At 42.3% G+C, this 18481-nt stretch overlaps 1 protein-coding gene across 1 annotated transcript; it reads left to right on the top strand.

Moving 5' to 3' along the window:
• Positions 1-7831: 7831 nt before the first annotated feature.
• On the top strand, positions 7832-18129 carry LOC309552702 (melatonin receptor type 1A-like; the record flags this gene model as incomplete). The annotated part of the gene is made up of 2 exons (XM_082253628.1): positions 7832-8069; positions 17357-18129. The coding sequence occupies exons 1-2, from the start codon at positions 7886-7888 to the stop codon at positions 18127-18129; spliced, it is 957 nt and encodes a 318-aa protein (XP_082109754.1). The 5' UTR covers positions 7832-7885.
• Between the last annotated feature and the right edge of the window lie 352 nt (positions 18130-18481).

Below are 18481 nucleotides of genomic sequence, written 5' to 3'. Positions count from 1 at the left end.
ACTTGCCTTTTCAAGGGCCTGCTCCAATAGTGTGGAGAAGCGAGCTAAGATAATGGGATCCCCCGAGTTCTCAGGTTGCGGTGGTTGGGAGTGTGTGGAGAGGATCTCAGGAAAAGCCTAGAAGCTTCTTTGGCTGGTCATTATTTCCCCACATGGTGCTCTCTAAAAAGGACCCGTGGATTGAAGGAAATCTCCCACCGATGAATCCCCCTTACAGTTCACAGGTGGCATAGAGTGGGTAGTAATAGGTTCATCTGAATGCAGGGAGTGCTCATCAGCCTGTTAAGCCAGGAGATTTTTCTGGAGGCTGTGGGAGCTGGAAGCAGGGCTGTGCAGCCGCCACCAACTTGACTGCATTGACAGCCTGTGTGTGTTCCTCCTGCAGCTTTGCGTGTGAAGGCTTTATCTTCCTACTTGCCATAGGTAGCTGGGAGCTTCAAGCAGCCCGGTCCCCTTTTCAGCTGTATTCAGCTACGGATGGCTAGATAGTGGCGGAGCTGCAGGGCTAAGCTTCCACCATCTACAGCTGCACGCATGTGCCCCCCCCCCAAATATTATTTAAATGACAGCTGCACTTGGAAACAGACCGGAACCTCGCTACCGATCCCTGTATCTCGCTACTGGATCACTCCCTTACTACTGGACCCTGCTACTACTAACTTTACTAGTGATAAGTACCCCACAGGGGAATCCTCCATAACCTTACTTACACTATCTACCTCTGCACATAAGGACTGTTACTATCTATGCATACTAATTCTATCATCTGCACTGTTACATAGATTGCTAGCTCTTGAGTCTACTACCATCTATCCTTGCACTGGGTTAGTCTATGCTGTATTTGTCATCTGCTGTCCTCACCACCTGTTACCATACTCGATTACTAACATATCTGCATTCTACTTAATACCATCTAATACTCTCCTGAACATTTCTATCAAGTGCTTGCCATCTCTGTCACTGTTCACACCTGTCCCTTCAGCACATCATCTTCATACTGTTATATACATCCTATCACTCCAGGAACATCTTATTGAGTGTGTATATCTGTATGCTGAAGCTGACAAGCCCACAGTGATGAGTCTGGAGAGTTGGATCTGGTTATTCAACACATCTCTACATGACTACTGAGTGGAGATTCTGCAGCTGCAAATCCAGCCTACTACAAAAACGCAGGAGCGTTACAGATTGAACGAACCTTAAAAATGGATTCAGCAGAATTACCCACTCAAGTGACACAATTAACACAACAAGTAAATGCATTAATGCTTGCTCTTACTGAAGTAAAAGAAGAAAATCAGACTCTGATACAGCAGGTAACCCGTCTTTCACGGCTCACTGCTGCTCAACCCCCTGAACCTAAAATAAACCCTCCTCTAGTGTTATTAGTTATTAGTCTAATTATTTTTTTTGTTAAAACCTCGTACATACCCTACTGATCAAATTAAAGTCTGTACCGTTATCTCATACTTAACGGGTGACCCACGGGCCTGGGCAGACTCTCTCTTTGAAAAAAATGATCAGCTTCTGAACTCCTATTCTTTATTCCTAGCGGAACTCGCTAGTTTATATGATGACCCCAACAGGCAGAGTACTGCTGATATTCAATTGAGGGCTTTAAAACAAGGAAGGAGACCTGTAGAAGACTTTGTAGCTGAGTTCAAAAGATGGACCCTTGATTCAGGGTGGAATGATACATCTCTGCGAACTCAATTCAGACTCGGCTTGTCAGAAGCTGTTAAAGACGAGCTCGCCCGAGCGGATTTACCTGGCACCTTGGATGCCTTAAAACAACTCAGTATCAACATCGACAGGCGACTGCGTGAAAGAAGGGCTGAGAAAATGGGAATACCATTGTCTAGTCCTTCTCGGATTTCGGCCGTTGACCCTACTCCCATGGAGGTAGGAACCATACGCCCACCTTTATCAACTACTGAACGAGCCAGAAGAAGATCCAGAAACCTCTGCATGTACTGCGCATCCCCGGATCATTTGATAAGCGTCTGTCCCCTTGTCCGCAAAAAAGAGGGTGAGTGTTCACATGTTTTGCTAGGAGGATTAACGACTTCCTTTTCTAACCCCTATCTCTTTGTTCATTTGACATTACAGTGGGACCAGACTAGGATTACCACCAAGGCTATGATCGACACCGGATCTTGTGGAAACTATATTGATACATGTTTTGTTACCTTAAATAAAATACCTATTATTTCAAAACCTAAACCTGTTTCTGTTAGTTTCATTAACGGTATCCCACTATCTTCTGGTCCAATCACCAACCAGACACAAGCACTCCTCGTCACTACTAACGAGTCTCATATGGAGACCACCACTTTTGATATACTATCTTCACCCCATTTTTCTATTATTTTGGGACTCCCCTGGTTACACACACATCAACCAATCATAGATTGGAAAAAACGGACTTTGTCTTTCCCTTCTCACTATTGTGAGATTACGTGTAACCTCCCATCTTATGGAAAGATCCTGTCTGTGGTGTCAGATGAGATTGCACCACTATGCTATCAGGATCTGTCCGAAGTATTCCTTGAAAAAAATGCCCAAATGTTGCCTCCCCATAGGGATTATGATTGCACTATCGATCTACTCCCTAACAGCAAATTGCCTTTCGGTCATGTTTATCCTCTTTCACAGGATGAACTTTCTCATCTCAAGGAATACTTGGATGAGAATTTGACAAAAGGGTTCATCAGACCCTCTACTTCTTCCACAGCTGCAGGACTTTTTTTTGTCCACAATAAGGATTCAAGTCTTAGGCCTATTATCGATTATAGGCAATTAAATACGATTACAATAAAGGATCGCTATCCTTTACCGCTCATCCCTGAACTCATTGAACAAGTGCGTGGGGCTACTTACTTCTCTAAATTAGACCTGAAAGGGGCATACAACCTAATCCGAATCCGTGACGGAGATGAGTGGAAAACAGCAATCAGAACCAGATACGGATTATTCGAATATCTTGTGATGCCATTCGGGTTGTGTAATGCTCCCGCAGCCTTCCAAAGGTTCATAAACGACATCTTTAGAGACTTACTTGATGTCTGTGTTGTAGTATATCTGGACGATATACTTATCTATTCTCGATCTCTCTCTGAACATATAAAACATGTAAGACTTGTGTTATCCAGATTACTCGCACACAATCTATACGTGAAATTAAAAAAATGCCTATTTCGTAAATAATAAATATTATTCCTGGGATACATCATATCCAAAACCGGAATTAAGATGGATATGAGCAAGATATCCTGTATTCTGGACTGGCCTATACCAACAACTCGTAAGGCATTACAGCGATTCCTTGGATTTTCAAACTTCTATAGGAAGTTCATCAAGAACTTTTCTGCCATTGTGAGACCTCTCACACAATTGACAAGTATAAAGAAACCATTCAAATGGTCAGAAGAAGCAAATCGAGCTTTCTGCTTGTTAAAATCAAGCTTTACTTCTGCTCCCATACTACGCCATCCAGACCCATCCCTCCAATATATTCTGGAGGTAGATGTGTCAAATATGGCAGTAGGAGCAGTTCTCTCTTCACGACCAACAAATACTTCACCACTCCACCCAGTTGCTTTCTTTTCAAAATCATTAAGCAGCCCAGAGGTGAATTACCCAGTGGGTGAAAAGGAGTTGCTTGCCATAAAACTGGCACTGGAGAATTGGCGACATCTACTTGAGGGTACCCGGTTACCAATACTAATATATACAGATCACAAAAACCTTCAATACCTCCAGACTAAAAAACTCTCTCCCACCGGCAGGTACGATGGTCATTATTTTTCCTAAGATTCAACTTCTTAGTGACCTACACGCCTGCAGATAAAAATAAAAAAGCGGATGCGCTATCACGATTAACCGAAGATAACTGCGCTGAAATCCCTTCTATTCCTATAATACCCTATGAAAGTATTAATGGGGTTGTTCGTTCCCTGAAGGAAGAGATTTTGCACAGTATAAGATTGGATTCACCTCCACCACAACTAAGTACTGATGCAGAAGGCTTCCTCTACTACAACGACAAACTCTACATACCTCCTACTATGCGCACCAAGATCTTGGAGTTATCACATGATGTGCCCATGGCAGGACATATGGGTATGACGAAAACCCTTAATTTGCTTACTAGACAGTTTTGGTGGCCTGATATGAAGACGTCTGTACAAAAATTTGTATCTTCATGTGACATCTGTGCAAGGTCCAAAATTGACACTACAAAACCATCTGGTCTACTCTGCAGTCTACCAATACCCCAGGTTCCATGGGAGGTTGTATCCTTAGACTTTATAGTAGAACTACCACCTTCTAAAGGATTTAATACCATTCTAGTGTCAGAGGACCACCTGACAAAGATGGCACATTTCATCGCTATCCGTAGACTACCTTCATCCAAACAAACAGCGGAACTACTGATGAAACATGTGTTCAAGTTACACGGAATACCAAAGACTCTTTTATCCGACCGTGGTTCACAGTTCATCTCCAAATTTTGGCAAGCTCTTTGTCAAATATTACGGATTGAGCGAAAGCTCACTTCTCCCTACCACCCTCAGACCAACGGACAGACTGAAAGAGTCAACCAGTGTATAGAACAATATCTGCGTTGCTACACATCATACCTACAGGATGATTGGGTGGACCTTCTCCCTCTGGCGGAATTTGCTTATAACAACGCAACCCACAGTACTACTAAGCAAAGTCCGTTCTACTTGAACTATGGGTTTCATCCCACACTTCTTCCACCACGCATCCTACCATCAAGTAACCCAGTAGCCTCAGACTATCTTACCCAAATAAAGGACTCTCTGGGTTTACTTAATACCACTATCTCACACGCCCATAGCCAACAAAAGAAGTACTACGACCTACGTAGAAGACCTTCTCCTCAGTATGCTATTGGGGACCTCGTTTGGCTATCGACAAGAAATTTAAGATTAAAGATCCCTAGCAAAAAGCTTGGACCTTTATTTCTGGGACCCTTCCCAATTAAGAAACTTATTGGAAAAGCTGCAGTACAGCTCACCTTACCAGCAGATCTCAAGATCCATCCCATCTTCCATGTGTCGCTACTGAAACCCCATGTTCCTAATCAGGGAATAAGGCCTACCATCTTGCCTCCACCTCCAGTACAAGTTGAAGGCGGAGAAGAATATGAGATTAAGGAGATTTTGGATTCTTGTATCCACAGAGGAAGACTCCAGTATCTCATAAGATGGAAGAACTATGGACCCCAAGACGACACCTGGTTGGATACCACTGATGTTCACGCACCTAGGCTTATACGAAGATTTCACTCGAAATACCCGGAGAAACCAGTGCTATAGGCCTTCCGGAGCCGGCCTTAAGGAGGGGGGGGGGTACTGTAAGATTCTGGTACCTCTGGTACCCTTATTTTCCACTTTTCTTTCAAATATGCGTCCCACCTTTCTAATTAGGTGGTACGCATACACCTTTAAGACGGATGACGTCATCGCCGAGCGCCGCAGAGCGGCTATTTCAACCGCCGGCGTTCTCTCTCACATCGTTCCTTCAACCTGCCGTGTGTCCACATGCTTACAAGCTTACCTTGCTACCGGAACCTCCAGCTATTCCCTTTTACTTGGAAACAGACCGGAACCTCGCTACCGATCCCTGTATCTCGCTACTGGATCACTCCCTTACTACTGGACCCTGCTACTACTAACTTTACTAGTGATAAGTACCCCACAGGGGAATCCTCCATAACCTTACTTACACTATCTACCTCTGCACATAAGGACTGTTACACTATCTACCTCTGCACATAAGGACTGTTACTATCTATGCATACTAATTCTATCATCTGCACTGTTACATAGATTGCTAGCTCTTGAGTCTACTACCATCTATCCTTGCACTGGGTTAGTCTATCCTGTATTTGTCATCTGCTGTCCTCACCACCTGTTACCATACTCGATTACTAACCTATCTGCATTCTACTTAATACCATCTAATACTCTCCTGAACATTTCTATCAAGTGCTTGCCATCTCTGTCACTGTTCACACCTGTCCCTTCAGCACATCATCTTCATACTGTTATATACATCCTATCACTCCAGGAACATCTTATTGAGTGTGTATATCTGTATGCTGAAGCTGACAAGCCCACAGTGATGAGTCTGGAGAGTTGGATTTGGTTATTCAACACATCTCTACATGACTACTGAGTGGAGATTCTGCAGCTGCAAATCCAGCCTACTACAAAAACGCAGGAGCGTTACAATGATACTGCGTAGAAGTGCGTTTTGACCATGATGTCTCGAGGAGGGACATTCAGATGAGGTAGAGCCAATGCTCTATGAGTTCTACCCAATTCCAATTTGTGTTCAGGCAAGTCTGGCACTAGGAAAACCAGAAGATCTTTAGCAGCAGTTTGTGAGTCAGTGAATGTTTTCAGAAGTCTTCGAATGCAAAAACTGTATCTGTGTTGCGCCTGGATGTTGCACTTACGGTCGGTTTTTTGATTCGTCCTGCTCACAGTTAAGTCTAGTTTGGTGTCTATAGCGTGGATGCATCGCCCCAATACTTTAAATTCCTGTTTCAGCTCCACAGTGATCTTTTTACTTGCCTTTTCAAGGGCCTGCTCCAATAGTGTGGAGAAGCGAGCTAAGATAATGGGATCCCCCTAGTTCTCAGGTTGCGGTGGTTGGGAGTGTGTGGAGAGGATCTCAGGAAAAGCCTAGAAGCTTCTTTGGCTGGTCATTATTTCCCCCATGGTGCTCTCTAAAAAGGACCCGTGGATTGAAGGAAATCTCCCACCGATGAATCCCCCTTACAGTTCACAGGTGGCATAGAGTGGGTAGTAATAGGTTCATCTGAATGCAGGGAGTGCTCATCAGCCTTTTAAGCCAGGAGATTTTTCTGGAGGCTGTGGGAGCTGGAAGCAGGGCTGTGCAGCCGCCACCAACTTGACTGCATTGACAGCCTGTGTGTGTTCCTCCTGCAGCTTTGCGTGTGAAGGCTTTATCTTCCTACTTGCCATAGGTAGCTGGGAGCTTCAAGCAGCCCGGTCCCCTTTTCAGCTGTATTCAGCTACGGATGGCTAGATAGTGGCGGAGCTGCAGGGCTAAGCTTCCACCATCTACAGCTGCACGCATGTGCCCCCCCCCCCCCAAATATTATTTAAATGACAGCTGCAAATGTAAAAAAACATAAACGCATTGTCGAGTTTACATATCCTTTTAAAGTGCACCTGTCATGAAAGAATTATGTCAGCGCCCTTGCTGATGTTTCGTTTTGAGAACGCTTGTTCCCTTGCTGGCATGCTAATGCTTCTCCTTCAATGCTTTCTAAGTCCCTGACCAAGCACAGGTTTAGATATAAGGAATTCTCTGATTTTTCTGAGACATTTTTTCTTTTTTTTTTAAAGAATGCCTATTCCATGCCAAGACAGATAACCAAACATTTTCAAAAGGAGGACAGCAATGACATCTCCATACTTCTTAGGTGATAGATGTAAACTTTGTGCTTGCTGTCTGCACAGACTTGGAATAAATTGAGCTCACAATGTAGCTCTAGGTACGATTATTAGCTCTTTGTAGAATGTTCACATTGGCACAGTGTTTAGTAGAGAAGGGAATGACCAGTGATTTTTATGAAAGTTCACACACATACACACAACATAGCTTTTTATTCAAAGGGAGTGTGAGCTGCTGAATGGAGCACAGAATAATCCCACCCATACTGTGATGCCTGGAAAGGGGGGGGATATTTTACACATTCCTGAATTGCATCGCTCGTGCGGTCAGTAACATGACAGAGAAGCACCTGCTCTATCCACTCTATATAGTAGCCCTACGGATTAAATAGGTGTAAGTGAGAGCATGCACTGGGATCAGGGGAATGGAACCAGGGGCCCCTACTCAGAAGAACTTCCCAGGAGACGTGCAGGAAGAAGATGATGACTACCCTACTTGGATGATCAGTTCTCTCACCACCATCCTGATTGTTACCATCAGCGGTGACATTTGTGGCAATCTTTTGGTCATCACGTCAGTCTTCAGGAACAAGAAACTGCGCAAAGCGGGTAAAAAAAAACATTTTACAAAATATTATTATTACTATGATTGCTAGACTCTTGTGAAATAATTATTACAGTTAAAAAAAAAAATGTAACTGTTTACAAAGTATCTATCTGTTTGTCTGTATATTATCTATGTACAGTGTCTCTGTATTTTATCTATGTACAGTATCTAGCTATGTCTTAAAATGACCATACATAATTATTTGACTGTAGAATCTACTTTGGATTTACCAACAATTATCTAGTGGAAGGGCTTGCCTGACTGCATTTACCTATATATAAGGTAACAAAGAATATAATGGACTCTTATCATTAAAAAACAAATGGACTTATGTGTATCAAAGCTACAGCAACAACCCCCAACATTTACACTTTAATAATAGTGGGCCAGTACAATCTCAAATATGCCAAGGTCTACGCACTGTTCAGGCTAAAGCTACTTTCTCAGGACCCATTAAAAAAAAAAAGTTGGCAGTAGATGAACTTTACATGCAAAGTCCCCCTGAATAGTGGTGACAAGTTTTGTGGAATATTGCACATGTCCAGCATAAAATACACCAGTCTGCCCCCCAACCAATTATTTAGGGCCAGCATAGAATATAGCACAGTGTTTAGGTCATGGGCCCAAGACAATTCACGCCACATTGATCTGAAAATGCTGATGCATATGGAGGGGACCAAACACATGGCTTCAAAATACATTAGGGCTCCTTGTAAACAGACTTCTGGGTTGAGTGAGGCTGAACATCATTTGATCTGGAAATAGGACGGCAGCTGCTGAACTAACTGAAATATATAGAGAAGATAGTGTTGGAGTGGGGGCAGCAGGTAGGAATTGCAGCAATGGCTTTTTTTTTTTTTTCTACATTATCAGCTGTGAGGGCATTTATCTTTAGAACCAGGATGTGGACTTTGATCAAAATAGCTGAAAATTGAACTGTAATTGTTACCCACAGCAGCCATATTCCATGTATACAGAGCAATATGGTATAGCAAATCAGTTTGGTTGTTACAGGTGAGAACATTGAAACAGTGTGATAAATACCTGTGAGATTTGAAGAGCCGGTAGTCCTCATCAAGTCCTGTTGATGAAATTTCCATGTCTATACAATAAGATATACAACAGAAAAACCTATTTGATATCAGTTGTGTTTATACTGTATGACACATCTGCATTGAATAAACATGAACATTGTTCAACTTCTCATCCCAAAGCGGAGTGACACAACGAGAACAAGGGATTAGTATTCATTAGCCGCTGAGATCCAAGTAATCGATCACTTGATGGACACATAGAAGAAGTCCAATGCTGACAGTTCGCTACGTTCCACTGATGGAGCATTAAGGCTTCAAAAGAGAGGATTTGCACAAGTGCTTTGTTCGACTTTCAGATTATCTTCGTTTCCCAAGTTCAGGAAATAAAAATCACGATAATGCAGGTCATTCTCATACAATTCTAGTGTCTTCAGTCAGAAAATTTTTGTATAACATGGTTTACAGGTCATCAAAACTGACATAACATAAATATCATTGCAACTGAATAATATTTAAAACCTTTGACATATTGGGGTTGATATACTAATGCTAGGTAGTGCAAAGTTTGGTCCAGCTCTGCAAAGAAACCAATCAACTTCTGGTTTCTTTGTCAAAGCTTTATTGAGCAAGCTGAAGTTAGAAGCTGATTGGCTGGCTATCATGCATAGCTGCCCCAGATTCTGCACTCTCCAATTTTAGTAAATCAACCCCATTGTGTGGGGTATTTAAATGTACACCGGTGTCACTGGTAAAATTACAAGGCCTTGGTTTATATTAAGAAATATATCTTACAATTGACTTCTATTGTTAATGTCAAGGTTCTCCTGGCAAGATCCTGGGAATGTCAAGCATCCCAAATCTCACAAGAATCACTGTATAAACGTATATTCTCATGGATTTTGGAATACTCCATGTTTCTAATGTGTCAATGGAAAAATCATGATGTCACCCTCTTCCTTGTAGAAGCTGGTTGTAAAGTATATATTTTAACTTCTTTTGAGGCTTTATTTTATTTTTTTATAAAGGAGGCTTGCAATTTGGAGACTAAAGCCTAATACACACGCAACGAATCTCCGCTGACCGGTCGTCCGTCTTTTGTCCAGAGTTGTGTTTTGTTGGTTGGAATGTGCCTAGACTGCACACAAATTTTCTCGCACAACAAAATTCTACTTCAGAAGTGATGTCATGTGTTGGTTTGCTTTCTTTGTGTTCTTTCTTCTCTGAGCATGCCCAGTCTTGCTCATAAGATTTTTCCCTGTCGAAATCTGTACTGACTGCACGAAAATCGGACGTGTTTTGACGGAGGACAAAAATTTTATAGCCTGCACACCAGAATTTTTTTTCGGCCGAAAAGTCGGAGTTGGTTGTCGGAAGCATCATACTAACAAGCCGAAAATCGGCAGATCGGTCGGACGAAAATTCCCGGCCGGATTTCGACGTGTGTGTACGAGGCTTTAAAGTCACTCTGTTATCTAAATTGGGTTTAGTGCGTGGCTAAAATTCTTCAGTAAAATCACATTTAAACATTTATGGGACAGAAGCATGCTTATTACTTTTAATCATCCATATTACAGCAGGTAGTTTTTAGCAATTTTTAGCACACAGTTCTAATAAATTATATAAAACATAAAAATATAAAAACATCCTCTACCTGCGCACTCTGGATAAATTCAATTTTTATCACACAATGTGTACAAAATAAATATTAAATTTGTGAAATATAACAAATCACTGTATTTGAATGTGACAAATTATACAAATAATATTGTGAAGCAGCTGGTTGTAAGGCATACCAAGCCTGAAGTGAGTGAAATGACAAAATGAAAAGCCTTTGAAAAACAGCTTTTGTTAAACTTAAACCATGAAAGTGTCCATACATGACCACCAAAGTGCTCCAAATAGTGCCAATAGAATGATGTAGAGATCTTTTCTAGTGCCTCCACCCAGAAAAAAAGTGGGTTGTGTTATCTTCTACCACCACCAGAGAGATTTCCTACTCACCAGATACAGACATATGGAATGCATATTGGATCATTTGGAGAGATTTCTCTCCTATAAATGGATGCTCTCCAGTGTCACTCCAATCCAATCAGATAGTATCTCCAGAGTGGTGTACCGTGTAATCAGGGAAAAGACAAAAGACCCTTCATAGTGTAGTATTTAAACCATTTATTCGTTGCGCACTAGTTAAAAACACTTACAGGTGCTGCAGATCAAAAAGGGCTTGTTTACATGGCAGGGACACCAATCTGTGTTTCACCTGCGTTCTAAGATGGCAGAGGTGACATGTCACGCTAATCCCACTCAACGCGTTTTGTCAGCAACGTCATTAGGGGTCACATGAGGTCATCAGGGGTCACATGATGTCATCAGGGGTCACATGACCAGACATCTCACTTCCTTCTATTTATATTAATGCCATGTCAGGATATCCAAAACATTTCAGTCCTTACATACCAAAATTAAAACCAATTCTTTATATCCGCCAATGGTAATATATACACAAAACCTAAATTATACTGCTCATATTAATTAAAATTCTTCAACAAAAATAACTTTATTAAATAACTCATAAGGATCATGAATATATACATGGCGCTCCCTCTAGGAGTAACAGGGAATAACACACCTATATAACATATTGCCCCATCTAGTGGGAACTTAAGAGAAAACAACGCAAATAATATATCAACAGTAATAGATTTATGAAAAATCTTAATAGGATTGTTTAATATACTTAAAAAACTGTTATTAAAATAAAGTTACAATAGGTCTACAGGATTGAGACAGTCTGAAACACCTTTACATTTAGAAATGTAAAATATAGCAGTTTAAGTCAATATCCACATTCATTCCTACCGGACTCAAATATTTTCTTGAAATACATAGAAAATGATTCCATATTTTATAACTACTATGCAGTACTAGTTTCATCCAGTGTGCAGAGTTTACACAGAACGACATACTCTGTATGGTTCACTGACTCTGGCAACCAACACCCAGCATGCATTCTCGAAATGCTGTCCGCCAAGGATAACTAAACATAGCTTTCTGGGAATATAGCAGGTAACCATGGGACACTGAGTGATTTCTTTGGCTGAAAACAGAAGGCAATGTTACTATATCTGTCAGAAAAGATCTTCAAGTTGTGGAAAAATAGGCTTTAACAACCAGTATATCAAGTGATGAATTCAAGTAGGGACAATTGAAGCATCTTTTGTCAGGGTCTCTGAGTTAAGTCACTTGCAATGGAGTTATATTATTTATGTTGCATTCTTTATATTGTAAAAACAAAAAAGAAAGGAACAAAAGTCACCCTTGTAATGCCACGGTAAGGATGCAGAACCCGGAAGCTTAGTATGAGGTTAGTGAACATCGACCCAAAAGTAATATTGCTGGGATAGAAAAAGAGTAATAGAAAGGCTATTTCATTTCCAAGAAAAGGTCAAAAAGGTCCTCTGGACTGCCATGTGACCAAAAACCTAGGCATCAAGTCAATTGATCTTTGCTGGCCAGAAGCAGAGTTCAGTGTGGCTGATCCTCTCCTTTAACAGAGATCACATGATCTACTGCCTGAGCATTAACTTTCACAGATTTTAAAAACAGACTACCTGCCCATAGCTCTCCCCAAGTGTAAGATAAATTGATTTCATACCATTGATTATTGTTCTTTTGGCATCTTCATATTTCTGAAGTGCAGCATTTACCATTGAAACCTGACCTATGCTTCAGGGTTTTTAAACCAGAGTTCTGCAGAACCCTAGCATTCCATCTCTATTGCAGAAGATTTTTATTTACCAAACAATAGTTTAATTTTTACCCCTAAAATTATGCTTCTACGACTGTCAGCAAGCTGCCTGGAGGTCTGTCTTTACTTTCTCCTCCTCCCCTGGCATAACTAACAGGCCCCGCTTGTCCCAAAAGAGGAGATGAATGTAAAGCCATGAGTCGGCTAAAAACTATATGGGGGATCTTAGAAGGCACATTGCAGCAATGAATGTGGGGGTAGTAAGAGGGGGCTGGTCAGATTGTCATACTTGTGCTACACTTTAAAGACTGATGTGACTTACTTGAACTGCTGATGTTTTGGACCTTTACTATTGTGCTAAGTGCCTTCCTGTGCATAACGAGAGGATGGCATGACCAGTGCAGCTGCCCCTATTAGCATGACATTTGTCACAAACAATGATAGTGACTAATTAAAGCTGAATTCCAGGAATGGCTATTTGTGAATAATTATATTGGCCAAGCTTGGAGCAATGTAAGTATATATATATATGTCATTCCTGTGGGATCCCAATGGAGGCTGGAAATTGCTGTAGTAGACACCGCTGCTATTGTGATTGCGGATGACTTCCTGGTCCCATGCTGAGCGGCTGCTCTACTGTTTAGGTCAGTCATACTTGGATTGAAATTCGTCCGGTTTAGCAGGGACTGGCCAGGATTCAATTCATGTACAGGCAGGCTGAAAGTCGATTCATCTACTGACATCAGTACAAACGACCTGTAGATGCTAACAGTAGTCATTGTGTACTGCCAGCTGAGAAGGCACCCCGCTCCCCTCTTGCTTACAATCGCGCTGCGGGAGTCATTCCCCTATTAACACCTATGGCTTGCCTACGTGTACACAGGAGGTCACAGCAGATCACTTCCTTGGCATGGGTGCCATTCAGAGAATGCTTTGCATTTTATCAATAAATGCAAATCATCCAAGCTGGACCAATGTAACAATGCGAAAATAGCAATACCTGGAACTCAGCTTAAGACCCAGTTCACATTAGCGCGACTTGTCAGGAGACTTGTCAGCCTGACAAGTCGCGCTCCCTCGCGGTCCAATGACCGCTACAGGACCCGTTCTAATAGGAGCGACACAAGTCGCTCCGACTTAGAAAAAGGGTCCTGTACTATTTCGGGGCGACTTGCATAGACTTCCATTATGTCAAGTCCCTGCAAGTCGCTCCAAAGTCGTGGTGCAATGTAATGCACAAGTCGCCCCCGAAGTAGTAAGGAGTCGTGTCGCGCTAATGTGAACCGGCTCTTTTCCCTGGACATCAATGCAAAGTTACAGTTTATCCCTAAACAGAAATGCAAAGTTAGTTTTGTCATGAGCACCAATGGAAAGTTGGAATTTTGCAATGAGCATCAATGAAAAGATAATGTTACCACTGAGCAATGATGCAAATTCAATGCTTTTCTAAATCTGACTTAGATATTTAGGCCATAAACAAAGCCCCCTGCCCCAATTTGACAGCCAAGCACCCACATTGCTGTCAAATATGGACCAGCGACTGTATCCATGCAGCCACTGCATCTCAATAGACATGAATGGGACTGCCTACACTGAACACCTGTGTATCCCATGTCTGTGAAGCTGGCCCTTCGCATGGGTGTACGTATAGATAAGTCCATGTGAATGAGGCCTTAATATGCAAACCTGTTTTATAATATATTAGTTATAGCTGCATATTTATTGCTATATCTACTCATATATATATATAACACATTGATCACACCAATGTATTGGACGCTGTAGATGAGAAAATTATTTTAGGGGTTCCCCAAGATTTTAAAATGTTTTCAAGGGTTCCTCAAGGGTAGAAAGGCTGTCCTAATTTATTAAATGTATATACTAATTTCCAGGAATTTAATTGACTATTTGAAGTGGAAGTGGTTGATTACAAAATTCTCTGTTTCAGGAAGGCCATGGTTAAAAAAAAAAAAAAATCCAAAAAATTAAAAGTCAGCAACTACACATACTGTAGCTGCTAAGTTTTAATATAAGGACAGTTGTCTGTCCAGGGATCCAGCGATGTCCTTACCCAAACTGATTCATCAATCAGCTTTGGGTGCGGCACCGGCATAGCAAGTCAGGGAAACAGGAAGTGAAGCCTTTGCAGCTTCACAACTGGTTTCCTACTGCACATGTGCGAGCGGCGCTGCGCCTTGTGAATGGTCCCGTAGTCTTCTGGGACCTGTGATATGTCCTAGAAGACTGTGGTGGGAAGGAGGGACAGTGGTCTGAGGTGGAAGTGGGAGCGGTACCTGTCAAAACCAGGTACATGCTCCACCCAAATGTGGCAGTGGAGGGGGGGGGGGGGTGCAAACAATCAGAGCTTCCCGTTTTGAGTGGAGCTCTGCTTAAATCTGCCAGTTAAAATAAAGATTTACAAGATCAATTTTTAAAATCAGCATTTTTTTTTTTTTTCATTGACTACTAAGGAGAGATCTGCAAAAGTAAGGACCAATTAGAAATAATACTTCACTGCTCTCACTAGTGATAGCAGTTTACCAGTAGAGAAACACAAATCCATAGCTCTGCTCAAAACTGGCTTCTCCTGCACATGGACAACCGGGCACCAGCCATCACAGTCCAACTCCATTCTTTATTGAAAATAGGAAGAAAAATCAGCTGCACTCCAATTAGCTCTTCTTGCAGTATTTTTAATAATCAGTGCATAGACTGCATACAGTATTGTATCAAACCCAAAACCAGCCTGGTCCTTGACATTTTTCACCACTCCTGGCTTGCTCACAAGGATAGGGGATTTATTAGCAGGACAGAAGTGGTGAAATGTGTCAAGGAAGACTGGCTTGGGTTGGATACAATACTGTATGCAGTCAATGCACTGATTCATTAAAAATACTATAAGAAGAGCTAATTGGAGTGCGGCAGATTTTTTTCCCTATTTTCAATGAAGAGCGGAAGCTGTTTACCAGTGGTATCTAGGCTCTGCACATTAAAGTATATGTCTGGGTAAAGCATAAAACATCGAGTACAGCTCTGCAATATATGTTAATTTACAATATAGAATATAAACCTGTTGACCCTGGCAGAAATTCAGTTATTTCCTAACTTTCTGCTTGGGTTGACAACACAGAGAGTATCTTTTACTTAAAGGGCTGTTCTGCCCCCCCCCCCCCCCTTACTCCAAGTTCCAAAAATTAAAATCATAAGTCAGCAGCTACACATACTGTAGCTGCTGACTATTAGACCGCATTCACACTGAAGCGGCACGACTTCGGGGGCGACTTCACAAGTCGCGTGCACCGCGAGGACTTCATATAATGAATGTCTATGCAAGTCGCTCCGAGGTCGCCCTGAAGTAGTACAGGACCCTTTTTCTAAGTCGGAGCAACTTGTGTCGCTCCTATTAGAACGGGTCCTGTAGCACTGCATGGACCGCGACTTGTCAGGCTGACAAGTCGCCTGACAAGTCGCGGTAGTGTGAATGGAGACTTAATATTCGGACGCTTACCTGTCCTGGAGTCCATCGATGTCTGCACCCCAGCCGATGTTTCCATTGGCTGTCGGATGCTGTTGCCGCCATTGCCTATAAAGGAACCCGGGCCGTGAAGCCTTGCGGCTACATGGCCGGATCCCTACTGTGCATTAGTGAAGTGCGCTGCACTCTCTTACTGGCCTAGAAGCAGAGGAAGGAGGAGGGAGGAGGAGCGGGCCGAACGTCTAAGGTACCTCACCGTGGTGAGGTCCGACAGTAGTAGGGACAGGGTACCTGTCAAAAACAGGTACCCGCTCCCCCCAAAAGGTACCAAATTTGGCACCGGAGGGGGGGAGGAGACAGATAAGGGGAAGTTCCACTTTTGAGTGTAACTCTGCATGAAGGTTAATAGGTTGTTCACTTTGCAGGGGAACATTCTCTTAGTTTAGGGAAAATGGTGAGAATTCAGTTTGCAAAAAATACACATGCAGGGAAAAAAAATGAATTTTTGCTTGTACATGATTGGATGATGGAAGTCTATCTACTAAAGTCTATTTAGAAAGCTAAGGAGAAATGAAAAAATGCAAAGTGATCAGCAATGGTTTTGCACAGAGCAGCTCTAATCCTCCTCTTCTCAGGTCCCTCGGTGGCACTCCTGGCTCCTTCCCCCTGCCGAGTGCCCACCATAACAAGCCGCTTGCTATGGGGCACACATGCGGGCTCGTTTCTGATCATAGCATGGCTCTTCCCAACCCCCGCTCCCTCCTCACTGGTTGTGAGTGATAGCAGCAGAAGCCAATGGCTTACGCTGCTGTCTCTGAGCCTATGAGGAGAGAGGGAGCCAAGAGAGCCGCTGCTCTTGTGCAAAGTGCTGGATCGGGATCAAGCTCAGGTAAGTATAAAGGGGGGGGGGAGCTGCCCTAAGAAGGTTTTTAACCTTAATGCAAATAATGAAGCCTTTAGAACCATTTTAATTCCATTAGGTAGTTTTGCCCAATATATCAATTATAACTTGTTGATCTTTTTCCATTGCAGGAAATGCTTTTGTCGTTAGCCTTGCCGTGGCAGACCTGCTGGTTGCATGTTACCCCTATCCACTGGTTCTTCTTGCAATCTTTAACCGAGGCTGGAAAATGGGCCATATTCACTGTCAACTGAGCGGCTTCTTTATGGGACTCAGCGTAATAAGCTCAGTCTTCAACATCACCGGAATTGCTGTCAATCGTTACTGCTACATCTGCCACAACAGCTACTATTCTCGCCTCTTCTCCAACACCAGCACTGTAATCTATGTAGGACTGGTATGGACGCTGGCCCTAGCAGCCATCTTGCCAAATCTCTTTGTGGGATCACTGCGCTATGACCCACGCGTGTTTTCCTGCACGTTTTCACAGTCTGTTAGTTCTTTTTACACCCTTGCCATTGTGATCTTCCATTTCTTTTTACCAATCAGCGTGGTCAGCTTTTGCTACCTACGGATATGGATGACAGTCCTTGATGTCCGACACAGGGTCAAGCCGTCAAGGAACGTTCAGGTGCAGACATGGCCATATAGTATACACAGTTTTATCACCATGTTCATAGTCTTTGTGTTGTTTGCAGTGTGCTGGGGACCTTTGAACATCATTGGACTCTTGGTGGCCTTAAGCCCACACCTAGGAGACTCAATCCCCTGCTGGTTCTTTGTGGCCAGCTACTTTATGGCATATTTTAACAGCTGTCTCAATGCTTTGGTCTATGGGGCACTGAATAAGAACTTCCGTCGAGAATACAAGAGAATCGTGCTGAACATTTTCCAAATCACTTAAAGCTTTGTCCTGTGTTTTAGTTTTATGAATACACTTCTGTGTGTCCAAATAGAAAAAAGAAATGTTTAAATACATCTCAAACATATCTGTACTTTTAAGAGGGATAGGCATTTAACCTCTGAATGTAAATTGTTTACATGGCAAGAAAAAAAAAAAAGGTTTTCAGGTGTACCAAGGTTGTACCATGAGTTTGTGCCAATAGTGGGAGGAGTAACATAAAGTGGTAGTAAACCCAAAAGAAAAATGTAATATATTGCAGCTTACCAATCATTAGATGTGTTTACTGCATTGGTTTTCTTTTTATTTAGTTTTTTTTCCCTCTGTTTTCACCTGGTGATCTGGTCTGTAACAC

This window comes from Pelophylax lessonae, assembly GCF_965119305.1.
Source record: "Pelophylax lessonae genome assembly, chromosome: 4".
Taxonomy (NCBI): domain Eukaryota; kingdom Metazoa; phylum Chordata; class Amphibia; order Anura; family Ranidae; genus Pelophylax; species Pelophylax lessonae.
The sequence above is the reverse complement of the archived record's forward strand: the minus strand, read 5'-3'. Positions and strand labels throughout refer to the sequence as shown.